Below are 13131 nucleotides of genomic sequence, written 5' to 3'. Positions count from 1 at the left end.
GAAATTTTAAAGATAATTAAAAGAAAATTTATTTAAATGAAAATATCAGCGTATTTATGATTGTGTTAAAATATCATAAAAAATATAATATGTCAAATGTTTTAATTAAACTTCAGTATTTATGTAAAAAAAAAATAATATTTTACATGCAAACCCCTTGAATAAGATTACTCGTTATACATAATACGTCGATAAATACGTGCTTTGATATAGCAGTGGTCGATTATGAAGATTTAACTTATCGACTTAATAATATCTTTCGTTATCGACTGTAGATATTATTATCGACTTCATTGGTACGATCAGTAACTTATCTTTAACTTGCATTTCAGTGCAGACTAATTGTACTTTATCACGAACCGAACGTATATTTTATCGTTACAGAATATTCGATACCTTGTCGCGTCATGTAAATTATTGTTTTCTTATTCGAGTTGTATCGAGTTAAATGTATAAGAAAACATAAATAAATGCACATATTGAAATAATGAAAATAAAAAAAATTTGTTTAATAATATAATAATTTTACTTGAAAATTTTCAAAACAAGAATGTGACCGTAGAGATGCTTACATCACAAATTTTCTATAAATTTTAATGAGTGACTAAAGTCGTCAATAGGATACAGGAAGCATGCGATGATGGGTAGTTAAAGAAGCAATACATGCGATGATGTATGTTGACTGTTCCTTTTTTTTTATGAATATAAAATTATTTTATCATTTCATTTAGCTTTCAAATATGTATTAAAAAATATTCTTAAAAAAGTTTTCCCTAAAAAAAAAAAAGATTTAAAAAAATAGAAAGTCAAACCTTCGATTTTTTGATCGATTTTTATCAATCCAAGCTACTTTGTCTCAATCGTAGATCAAAATTGATCGATATCGTGATCGTTAATAGAACAGAACTATACTAGAATGCATACATATCTGCGATCCTTTAGAAGTAACAGAGTCCTTGACTAATCACTGAATAACAATCGTAAAACCAAACGCAGAATCATATCGACTACTATAGAAAGATAATATATTTAAGTGTAACATTTTATTCGAATGGTAAAAATGTATCATTTATAAACATAAATATGAAATTGATATCTTAACATTGACGCAAATATGCTGCTTTGTGATATAGTATGACAATAAATGATAAATATATGAATAAAGAGATAAAAGAGATGAAAGAAAAGCAGAAGAAAGAATATTCAGAATAGAATTAGAAAGTATGCGCGTTTATCGATCTTCTTTATGTTCAAGGGTGCATCAAAAGACAGAGGGGCCACGAGATGATTCATAAATTGAGCCATTAATTCATGCTCTTAATTCTGGATTATCGTTTTATTTTATTTATTTATTTTCTTGCTTATTTTAATAATATTGTAATAATTCTTTTTCTTTTTTTCTTCTTTTTTGTTTTTATTAATTTTTTAAATTATAATCTTCCTTACATAAAATTAGATACATTGGAATGAATATTTCTTTTAATCTGTGTGTGTTTGTATGTGAGATGTGTTATCGTATAATCTAAACAAGTCGTTACAAAATATTTATCTTTTTCGTTACGAAACAATAGCATGTTCTTACGATAAATGTCGTTTGAATATGACATTCTCACGTTTGCGAATTAATTTATATAGTTCCCATGAAAACGCAAACAAGGCTATATAAATTTTCTTTGCATAAATTATCACGGACAAAAATGCAGTGAAATGAAGATATGTGCATTCGGCGGGAAAATATTAATTTATAAATTCCTCCGTGACGTAAAAATACGCATTGAAGTCCAATCAGATGGGTGATTTGAATGAGGAAGGATGAGGAAGAATAGAAAAGAATTTATTGTAATGTACATTATTCCAAAGGAACGAGTTAATGTAAAAAATATGTTTAATGATATAATTAAAAAGAAAAAAGAAAAAAATATAGGTCGTGAAAGAAATGAGTAAGATTAGATAGATAAAAAGTTAATCGTTCGTAGAATGAAATATTCGAACGCACAATTTGTACGCTCCTGACATTTTCGCTGATCCCTTCCTCGAGCTCCCCCACTTCGCTTTGCGATGCGGCCTTCAATAACGACGAGTGCGAGAGCTCTCTCTCTCCTGTTTAACGTCGCGGAATCAGTCGTGGTTTATCAGCCAAACCGGTTAAGTCTGAGAGAGTGAAGTGCAGATGGTTAAAAGCCGTGTACTTCCTCCTCCTTTTCCTCGTTCATTCGTAATCTCGATCTTATCCTTAATATCCATCCTAAATCTTATTCGATCATAACGAAACTACGACTCGATTGGGACTTTTTCAAATCCGACACGACTATCTTTTCTTTCATTTTCCATAATATTGATCAGCCGATGAATTTTCATAAAGAGTTTCGATATTTAAACATTATTAATTAATTATAACTCGATTAAGAAAGAACGAAAAAGAAAACGAAGAAAGAGGATATCTCGACGAGAATAATCTTCTAATCAAAAAATATCAAAGAAGATACATCTAAGACAGGGAAAAGGATCGATACGTTCAAAGAGAAGACTTATTTCAAAAATGGCAGACAGGATATACCATCCGAATCGTGAGCTGGCGCGAAATGCTTACTGTTCGAGTATGGAACAATATAGGCAGATGCATAACAAGTGAGTGAATAGAGCTTTATTATTTTCAACATTTCGTTTCTATAACGAAGGATCCAATGGGCGGAGAATAGAAGGTAGGGTCAAGGATGAATAAGAATAAGGTACAAAAGAAGGGATGCCAGGGGAATTCGATCGAACTCGATGGCTCTTATGGATTTTAAAGACGCATGCGCGATTCGATTCTAGGCCACGTCTATTTCAAATTTCATAAATATGTTTTATCACCGATTTTTTATTTTGTTGACTTTTATATCAATACTTTTATTCATTTCTATTTATATATAGTTTTTTTCTAAACAGGATGAATCATAAAAGTATTAAGTCATTTTTATATAACAAACTTGCTTGATAGTTTGAAAATAACATTATCGAAAAGAGAGTATGATCTCTCAGATAATTATTATTTGATTGTTTAAATTAAAAATTAAAAATCTTCATTTTATGCTCGATTGGATTATTCAATCATTATTCTTTTTTATTTTTCGATTGGATCAATCAAATGTAAAGTTTAATCTTAGATAATTAAAGGGACAATTATTATTACATCGTTACAATTTCTTGGTAATTATATGTAAAAAGTAAGGAATTCATTATAGTAAAATAATTTGTATAATTATTTCCTATTTAATATCCACATCTACCGAATAAGAAATCTATGAAAATTGAAAACTGTTATTGATCCAATAGATGTGACACTGTGGGGAAGAGAATATCTGTTCAAGTGTCGTAGATATATTGATTTATTTACATATGTTTATTATTGGTTAAAATAATTATCGATAGATCGATCTTCCATCATAAAGTTTCAAATAATTTCATTATATTTGATTTCGTTCTAAATAAATGTTTATTAAAAATATGTTTATTAAAAATGTTTATTAAAATATTTATTAAAAATGTTTCTTTAGCTCCGTGAAGAATCCAGTTAAATTTTGGAGCGAAATCGCGAACAAATTTTATTGGGAAACACCGGCGACGGATGATAAGTTTTTTTCTTACAATTTCGACGTGTCCAAGGGCGAAATATTTATTAAATGGATGGAAGGCGCCAAAACCAATATCAGTTTCAACCTACTCGATAAGAACGTAAACGATAACAAAGGCGATGAAATAGCATTTCATTGGTAAGATTATTATCTGATAATATTTTTAAAGGCCATTCTCGATTTTTACTAAATAGAAAAATCGATAAGAAGTTCATTGACCCTCTTCGTTATTTACGTAATCGAATAAAAGAATTTCAGTGATTCGAACAGGAAAGTGAAAGAAAAGGAAAAGAATTTGTGGTTAGAAGAAACAATCGAAAGCCCTTTTATGGAAGTGAAATGATAGAACGAGTCTATTTTAACGCGATATCCAATATATACCACGTAGTTAGACATGAGCTTAGAGAACGAAAAGGCTCCCAACTATTATAACTGAGGAAAAATACGATCGATATATACGATTGAACTTTTGGACGATGTCAAATTTGAGAATCCCTGTCTGTATCTAACTACGTGCTTCATTGTCATGTAAAGTATATCCACCGTTGTTAGACGCAAGTCATTCGAATGTTCTACGAAAAGGAAAGTTTTTTGTTCTTTCTTTTCTCTTTTTGCTAATACATTCCAACCGTTCAAATTTCGAACATTTCAACGTGATGTCTCAGAACGAAGATTATATCGATCGTATGTGATTGGGAAAATAAATGTTTCGTGCGTTCGCGTTGATAAGTTTGAAAAAAAAGAAAATAGAAAAAAAAGAAAAAAAAATTCTATTCGGACATTATTATTTTGTTCGTTCTAACTTAACAAATTTCATAAAGCTGATTGGTTCCAAGAGTGTGGTACGATTACGTAACGTTATCGTACGATCCGTTGATTCCACAGCGAAATCTCGTATCCTGAATCATAATTTCTTTTTCGAGACCCTATGTTTCATTTTTTCTCCCAAAGGTTACCACCCATAGAAAAGGATCATAAAAAATTCATGATCTTGACTTTAAATAAACGTATCAAATCTTATGAACGTGATCTATTTTGTTTCCTCAAATGATAAAATAATACTCACATTATAATAATAAAATATATATTTCTATTCCTCGCGATGTCTTCATTACGATCTTATTTTTCGTAAAGTCGTATTTTTCGGTAAAAAACTGAAAAATCATTTGTACAACGTGATTTTTCGCAGTTATAAAAAAATATTCCTTGACCAAGAGAGCACAATGTTCTAATATAATGCATAATAGGTTAACGATACGTGATATAACAACGTTGATTAAAAATAGGAAAATACGAAAGCTTCTCAAATGGTAATAAGAAGGAATATTACAAAAAAAAAAAAGTAATAAATGCGAATTCTACAATTTTAATTGAATTTATTTGAATTTTAAGAGGATATCTACGCTTTCTCATTTATTTCCTCTTCCTATAAGATAGTAACGTTCTCTATCAGTAGATAATTGCAATTCAGGTTTATAAAACATGATAGTTTGTGGTCTTATCAAATTAACGATTACGACTGATAATATTACGTTTTAACGTTCCTAATCTTTCCTAATGTATATCTGTTTAAAGGTATCGTTAGGTAATAATTTGTTATTTAAAATTTTCTCCGATCTTTGATCGACGATGGTCAATGTCAGGTTCATTGGTTCATTGCTACAGTCCTCAGTCAGAATGAATATTCTTTTGATGCCATTACTTATACGCTTGCGTGATCTGCGACGTGGTCGAAAATAGAAGTCGATGTATTGTAACAACCGAACAAATGACTTCGATGATGAATAAGTAAAGTGTCCAAATGATATAATTTGAACGATGTTCGATAGATTGAAATAATATTTATCGGTATAGTCTTATATCGAAAAAAAATTCATACGTTCAAATAATAAAACCGATTTTAAGCATATACATAACTGGGCAACTTGATCTTTGACTCTATTACGTCAATACCACGAAACTGAATTCATTTGAGCAGAACTATCGACAAATATTAATGGAGATAGTGATTAGATTAATAATATATTAAAAATTAATTATTTTTTTCATTTTCTTTTTCTTTTTTTTGTACTTGTGCATTTTATTTCTTACTTTCTTTTTTTTTTTTTTTTTACTTATATAACATATTATTGCAGGGAAGGTAACGATCCAAACGACCATTCGAAAATATCCTATAGAAAATTGCTAGCAAAGGTATGCAAATTTGCGAATGTACTGAGGTCGAAGGGAGTGACTAAGGGCGACAGAGTGGTCATTTATATGCCAATGATTCTCGAGCTTCCTATCGCGATGTTGGCTTGCACAAGAATCGGTGCGGTTCACTGCGTAGTCGTGAGTAACTCGATCGATCTTAAATAAATAATAGGAATTTACCCAAATTATCATAGCTTCAAGCTGATTCTAGAAATTTCCTTCAACGAACTCATCAAGATGATTAGTTCGCAGGATACTCGTCCGATGCCTTGGCAGAACGTATATTAGATGCCAAAGCAAAGATTCTCATAACTGTTAATCTAGCCAAGAGAGGAGAAAAATTATTGTTTCCTAAATATATTTGCGATAGCGCTATAGAAAAAGTTGCATCGCATGGTCATAATATTGAGACATGTATAGTTGTTTCTCATTCGACCAGACTGAGCAACAAACGTTCTGGTTTGGACGAAAATGGCAGTAAGCAATAATTCTTTCAATTTTTTTTTAAATGAATGTATGTATATTTATACAATCGATTACTTAAAATAAAAAAAAAATAAAAAAGTATAACGAAGAAATTAATTCTTTGATTAATTGAAAGCTGGATCCTGGAATTCCGAACGTGACTGTTGCTGGCACGTAGAAATGGAGAAAGTGGAAAGTAAATGCGAGCCAGTGTGGATGGACGCGGAAGATCCACTTTTTATTCTCTATACCAGGTAGTAAACAAATCTTCCTTTAATTGTCAGATCATACCGATGAAGATAACTCTTTTGACGTTTATGACCATTGATAGCGGTTCTACTGGTAAACCAAAAGGAGTCCTTCATACAATGGCAGGTTACTTGATTTACGCGGCAACAACATTCAAATATGTTTTCGATTATCATCCTGGAGATATCTATTGGTGTACCGCAGATATCGGTTGGATTACTGGCCACACTTACGTCGTTTATGGCCCATTGGCTAATGGTGCAACCTCGGTCCTGGTGAGTAAAAGCATTTTCTCAACGTTTCAAGCGACTAGGAATCTTATTTACGTTATAACGTTTCTACAAACAGTTCGAGGGTACACCGTTTTATCCCGAAAACGATCGATATTGGGCGATCGTAGACAAATACAAGGTCACTCAATTTTATACGTCTCCAACCGCGATCAGATCGCTCATAAAATTTGGGGACGAGTTCGTAAAGAAGCATAATTTGTCTAGTTTGAAGGTAAACTATGATATACCTGTATAATAATATCTAACATTTTCTGATACATTTAACGATATCAAAATGTATCTACCATTTTTAATCCTGACATATTAGATAACATTGATAAAGTTTAAAATATCTATCCAGTTGCGAGAAAGATAAAAAAGAACTTTTTTGCAGGTTCTCGGCTCGGTCGGCGAGCCGATAAATTCCGAAGCTTGGTTGTGGTTATACAACTTAGTTGGTCATGGCAACTGTAGTATCGTAGATACATTCTGGCAAACGGAAACTGGTGGTCATGTCATCACGCCATTACCAGGTGCGACCCCAATGAAGCCAGGATCAGCGGTATGTTTGAGAATTTTCATTGATTTTAATTAACATTGAAAAGTAGATAAAGGTCGTCTTTAAAATTGCACAATCGTTCGCGACAGGCCTTTCCCTTCTTTGGAGTGCTACCAGAATTATTGGATGAAGATGGTCACGTGATCGAGGGCGAAGGAGAAGGATATCTCGTTTTTCGACAGCCTTGGCCAGGCATGATGAGAACTCTCTTTGGGAATCATCAACGTTTTCAAAATACCTACTTCGGCAGATTTCACGGATATTATTGCACGGGCGATGGTAAGTCGATAATAGTACGGTCGATTATTTAGCGAGAGGATTTCTGAAATTGAGCCCAGCGTATTTTGCGTCCTTTCCAAGTTCTTCCTCGATCCTAATGATCTGATTATATTTAGCTGTTCTTTCGCTTCTACACGGTGCTCCTGCCTTAAATTGTCCCGCGGACAAGCCTACGGCGAAATCAGCTACGAAATTGTCCTCCGTTTCGCATTGTCCAGCCGCAATTACGTATCCCCAACCATTGATCCTTGCCATTCTGGCACAATTAATTGCCTCGGTAACTGTACCGATTTGTGACATTCTCAGAACAATACAGTTGGCCATCTGTCGTTCTATCGCTTCCTCGATTCTTTCTATATTCATGGCTGTTAAATCATCCGAGACCACTTGGATTTCTTGATCGGCTAGAGTCAACCAACCCTCCCAATCTTCCTGATCGAAGGGATCTTCGATCGAGACGATCGATGGATACTCGGCGAGATAATCTACATACTGTTCCTTCAATGTTTCGGCTTCCATATAATCGTCGGGATCAGATTCCTCGGTTTTAAAGGCTAAATCGTAACCTCCTACGAAAAGAATGAAATAAAAGAACGAAGAAAATTATAAAGATAAATTTAAAGTAAATATGTTTGTTGAGATTAACCTTCTTTATAAAATGAACTAGCCGCCATATCTAATGCGATTTTTATTCTTCCTTCGTATCCAGCATCTCTTATCGATTCGTCTATAAGAGTCAAAGCATCCTTATCGTCTTCGAGAAGTGGCGCAAAAGCCCCATCGTCGCAAACAGAAAGTGGCAACTGTACTTCTTGGGCCTCAGCAATTTTCCTTTCCAAAACGCGGTAAACCTCGTTACCCATTTTCATAGCGTCGACAAAACTTTCCGCGCCTATCGGTAGGATCATAAATTTTTCACAGGGTATATTATTACCGGCGAGTTTACCACCACTGATCATGTTGAAACATGGTACTGGCAAATACAGTTCACTATTTTCTGCTAATTCAGCGATGTACCTATAAAATCGTCTTAATTATATAGAATAAAATATTGATAAGAAATATTCCTACCTATAAATCGGAAGACCTTTCTTTGCTGCACCAGCTTTGCAGCATGCCAAAGAGATTCCCAAGATCGAATTAACGCCTAATTTTGATTTATTTTCAGTACCGTCTAATCTGTTCAAGAGACTATCAATCTCCACTTGTTGACAAACTTCTAATCTCGATTTCAATAACTGCGGTGCTATCACATTATTAACTATGTCGACGGCCTTAAAGACTGAGCGACCATGATAAGCTGCCTCATTTCCGTCTCTGATTTCTTGTGCTTGGTTAGGATTTACTACTAATGTACTCGGTACAGATGATCTGAACAGACCAACGTCCGTAATCAGATCGACCTCTAAAGTAGGATCTCCTCTTGAGTCGAATATTTGACGTGCCTTCACTTTCTGAATCGGCATTTTATTTCTATTTTTAACCTCCGAATCTTCACGTCTTTAAGAAATGATCGATTGCTATGGTATGAGCACAGTGCATCAGATACTTTTGGTAATTTTCGTAAACGATCTGAATGAAATTTGAATTTTTTTCAAATAATCACATGTTATTAATTAAAAACATATTTTTTAATTTGAATTTAAAAAGAAAATGTGTTTTTTTATGGATCGAATGGTAGGCTCCGTTAACAATTGACTGTCAAAATGAGTTTGTTCTAGCTGCCTAGAAAACATGAAATTTATCGTAATTCGAATTCTATTGAATATTTTGATTTTTTTTTATAGGTGCCAGACGAGACGCAGACGGTTACCTATGGGTAACTGGCCGTATCGATGACATGTTGAATGTTTCTGGACATCTTATGTCTACGGCAGAAGTAGAAAGCGTCTTAGCAGGTCATCCATCGATTGCCGAAGCCGCGGTAGTCAGTAAAACTCATCCTGTGAAAGGCCAATGTCTTTATTGTTTTATTACACCTAACGAAGGCATCAAATTTGAAAAGAAATTGCAAGATGAACTCAAGCAAAGAGGTGAATTCCTCATAATATTCTTATTGTCTTCCTCTTTTTTGTATTTTTCTGTTCTTTTTTTCTTTTTCCGTTATTAACACCATAAAAATTATTCCTAATATTATTAAATTATTGTGCACATATCTACTATATATATACATCTTATTGATTATATCTTATTGCTATATATCTTATTAATTTTTGTTGTACCAAATTTCTGTACATACATATGTACGTAATAATAGAATGCACATTATTTTAAACAGTGCGAGAAAAGATTGGACCTTTCGCCCAACCGGATGTCATTCAGCATGCACCTGGTTTGCCAAAGACGAGGTCAGGTAAAATTATGAGGCGTATACTGAGGAAGATCGCGGCGGGTGATAAAAATGTCGGTGACGTATCAACTTTGGCCGATGAGGCTATTGTTGATCTTCTTTTCCAACTTAGGCCACAAATTTAAAGGAATCAAAAATCATATATATATATATATATATATATATATATATATATATATATATATATATATAGTCTTTGTTGCCACGATTGAAAAACAAAAAAGCTTACTAAAAATATTTATGAAAGCTTATACAACAAATATTGTTGAAGCTTCTAGAATATTTTTATAATTCTTTGTTTATCCTTTTTTGTTTGTTATTAATAGTTAAATTATTATTATTGTATTATATAATTATTATTATCATTATTATTATTATTATAACAATAATAATAATAATATGATTATTATTATTATTATTATTATTATTATTATTAATTAACCTTATATGTACATGTATAACACGGGCTTCAGATATAGATATATGTATTGTACTATCTCGATGATCGGGATTTATTTTTGAAGAACAATGTTTTATTCTCTCTTTAGTTAAAAAGAAAAAGTAAAAATGGTTATTTTCGGATGGTATTTTTTCTACTATTATTGTTATATTGTAAGCGTAGAAATATTTTTATCGAATATCGTTATTATTATTATTATTTTTGTTATTATTATTATTATTATTATTATTATTATTATTATTATTATTATTATTATTATTACTACTGTTATTGCTATTATTATTATTATTATTATTATTATTATTATTATTATTATTATTATTATTATTATTATTATTATTATTATTACTGTTATTATTATTACTGTTATTGCTATTATTATTATTATTATTATTATTATTATTATTATTATTATTATTATTATTATTATTATTATTATTATTATTATTATTATTATTATTATTATTATTATTATTATTATTATTATTATTATTATTATTATTATTATTATTATTATTATTATTATTATTGTCATCATTGTGATTATGATTCATTTCCTTTATTGATATTCTAATTCATTAAGAAGACTAAAAAATCACCACGTAGCATTCTTTTCATATCTTATATTAAAATGTTACGCTTTTTAAAAAAAAAGGTCTTCTTTTGCACATTTAATAAAGTAGTCCGCTGAAAGTTCAATTTTTTATTTTTTATTGAAACCAAATAGAAATATAATCGTCATAAATATGATTCTTTCTTTAGCAATAAAAATACACTAAAGAAAAAAAACAACAATCTATATAAACTGTCATAAGAAAGTATTTAACCGTCGTTTTAACAGAATTTATCGATAAAGTCGATCCACTTCTCTTTTGCGTTAGCCTTGCGATTAAGAAAGAAAATAAATGAAGAAAATTTTATAGCAAGGCAGCGATTATATTGAATCGATAAAATGCCTACCTACTCGATTGAAAGAACGGAAATTTACAACAACGAGATATAGTAATCAATCGATAATTCATTCGACGCTTATTACTTTTATGAAGAACGCAAATAGAAAGAAAACAAATTATTTATATATGTGTGTGTATGTATGTGTGTATATGCATACATCTCGTAATGGTTACCATGGTTTTTAAGCTTCTTGCAATAATCTAATAAATAAGTCATAAATAGAAATTTAATAGTTTCTAATTGGCGATAAATAATAATAATAATAATAATTAGCTAAATACTTTTTTTTCGGTAAAAAAGCAAGATATTCTTGACCTTTTTAAATGGAACCATTGTGCTTTTTCTTTTTTTTTTTTAATAATAATGTATAGTACAGTAGAACAAATTCAATGAGTACACATAATATTATTTTAAGTTTACATTACAATCCAAAATAAATAATTTTAAATTTGTTAAAACGTAATGCTCCTCTATTGAGAGAATTCATTACAAATGTAATAACATACTAGTTGAAATAGATGTTCAAATTATATTTTATTTTCCGCAACTCTTTCTATAAATTATTGTACGTAGCATCAATTATTCTGCAATGTTTTATAGCCGTAAAATGTTAGGATGTCATCGTAAACATACGGACCAATTAAATAATCAATCAAAATGTTTTTTGTAACAACAAACATTAATATTTACATTTGGCTAATTATTTTATTGTAATTTATTATAATTATTATTATAATAATAATTATAATTTATTTTTATACTTATATTATTTAATTATAATTAAATAATATAAGTATAAAAATATATTATTTAGCATATATTATTTAATTATGATTATTTTATTGCAATTTATTGCCAGTTAGAAACTATCAAATTTCTGTTCGTGACTTCTTTTGTTAAATTATTGTAAGTATTTTAAAAATCATAATTACCGTTATGAGGAATATTTTGCATATATGTATATACACACACACACACACTCACACACACATACTTGTACGAATTATGCGCACTATAGCTAATGCAAGTTAAGAAAGAAAAAGCATTCAAATGTTTATTGTAATAAAAGCGTCCTGTATTTATGTACGTTAGAAAACAAAGTGAAAGCGATCTTAAGCTAAAGAAAATTAATAATGCCTCGTGTTCCTTCGAGGCGTGTCCGATACATATCATTTCTTGCGGAACAAACTTTAAGTGTGATAATTAAAATATATATACTAATGTATATATCGTAACGATCGAAGAGATAATATTAGAAAGAAAGAGAAAGAGAGAGGAAGAGAGAGAGAGAGAGAGAAAGAAAGAGAGAAAGAGAGAGAAAGAGAGAGAGAAAGACGAGTATTAATCTCTTTGCGAAAGAGAGTATACTTAAAAAATCTAGTGTTACTTTACTTGATAATTTAATAAATTACTTCCTTAAAATTTCACGTATTACACTTCGGCCGTAACGATACGTACATGTATATACATAAAAGAAAAAAAAGAATATATATATATACTATATTAAAAATTGCAAAACTATGTATATGTATATGTGTTAAGAGTGATAATAATATTGTTCTGTTAAACAAATGGCGTTTTCTTCGTTAATTCTTTGACACATTTCCCCTCTCTTGTCGTTAATCAAACTTTCATGAGATACTTGTACGTAGTGGAAATTGCGTCATTCCATTAAGAAATTTTTTAAATAAATAGTCGATGAATCGGAATATATAGTCGATGAATATGTATTGTAA

At 30.5% G+C, this 13131-nt stretch overlaps 2 protein-coding genes across 2 annotated transcripts; one reads left to right on the top strand and one right to left on the bottom strand.

Annotated features, from left to right (window-relative positions):
• The first annotated feature begins 2096 nt into the window (after nucleotides 1-2096).
• On the top strand, nucleotides 2097-12967 carry LOC127069218 (acetyl-coenzyme A synthetase). The gene is made up of 11 exons (XM_051006001.1): nucleotides 2097-2628; nucleotides 3537-3752; nucleotides 5750-5945; nucleotides 6053-6284; nucleotides 6409-6526; nucleotides 6604-6796; nucleotides 6870-7025; nucleotides 7188-7355; nucleotides 7442-7631; nucleotides 9419-9664; nucleotides 9910-12967. The coding sequence occupies exons 1-11, from the start codon at nucleotides 2540-2542 to the stop codon at nucleotides 10104-10106; spliced, it is 2001 nt and encodes a 666-aa protein (XP_050861958.1). The 5' UTR covers nucleotides 2097-2539; the 3' UTR covers nucleotides 10107-12967.
• On the bottom strand, nucleotides 7631-9316 carry LOC127069219 (enolase-like). Its single transcript, XM_051006002.1, has 3 exons — nucleotides 8703-9316; nucleotides 8278-8648; nucleotides 7631-8200 (listed from the first exon to the last, which is right to left on the bottom strand). Exons 1-3 carry the CDS (start codon nucleotides 9095-9097, stop codon nucleotides 7656-7658), a joined length of 1311 nt encoding a protein of 436 aa, XP_050861959.1. The 5' UTR covers nucleotides 9098-9316; the 3' UTR covers nucleotides 7631-7655.
• Nucleotides 12968-13131: the final 164 nt, after the last annotated feature.

Source organism: Vespula vulgaris, chromosome 14 (genome assembly GCF_905475345.1).
Source record: "Vespula vulgaris chromosome 14, iyVesVulg1.1, whole genome shotgun sequence".
In the NCBI taxonomy this organism is placed as follows: domain Eukaryota; kingdom Metazoa; phylum Arthropoda; class Insecta; order Hymenoptera; family Vespidae; genus Vespula; species Vespula vulgaris.
This window is presented reverse-complemented; position numbering and strand designations above follow the sequence as displayed.

Bases quoted from the DNA above. Each gene is read 5' to 3' on its own strand.
- LOC127069218 (XM_051006001.1), top strand. From the start codon at position 2,540: ATGGCAGACAGGATATACCATCCGAATCGTGAGCTGGCGCGAAATGCT. The intron at 7,026-7,187 runs GTAAACTATGAT...ACTTTTTTGCAG, and splicing joins ATAATTTGTCTAGTTTGAAG to GTTCTCGGCTCGGTCGGCGA. The intron at 7,356-7,441 runs GTATGTTTGAGA...CGTTCGCGACAG, and splicing joins CAATGAAGCCAGGATCAGCG to GCCTTTCCCTTCTTTGGAGT.
- LOC127069219 (XM_051006002.1), bottom strand. From the start codon at position 9,097: ATGCCGATTCAGAAAGTGAAGGCACGTCAAATATTCGACTCAAGAGGA. The intron at 8,649-8,702 runs GTAGGAATATTT...ACGATTTTATAG, and splicing joins AAAGGTCTTCCGATTTATAG to GTACATCGCTGAATTAGCAG. The intron at 8,201-8,277 runs GTTAATCTCAAC...TTCTTTTCGTAG, and splicing joins TAGTTCATTTTATAAAGAAG to GAGGTTACGATTTAGCCTTT.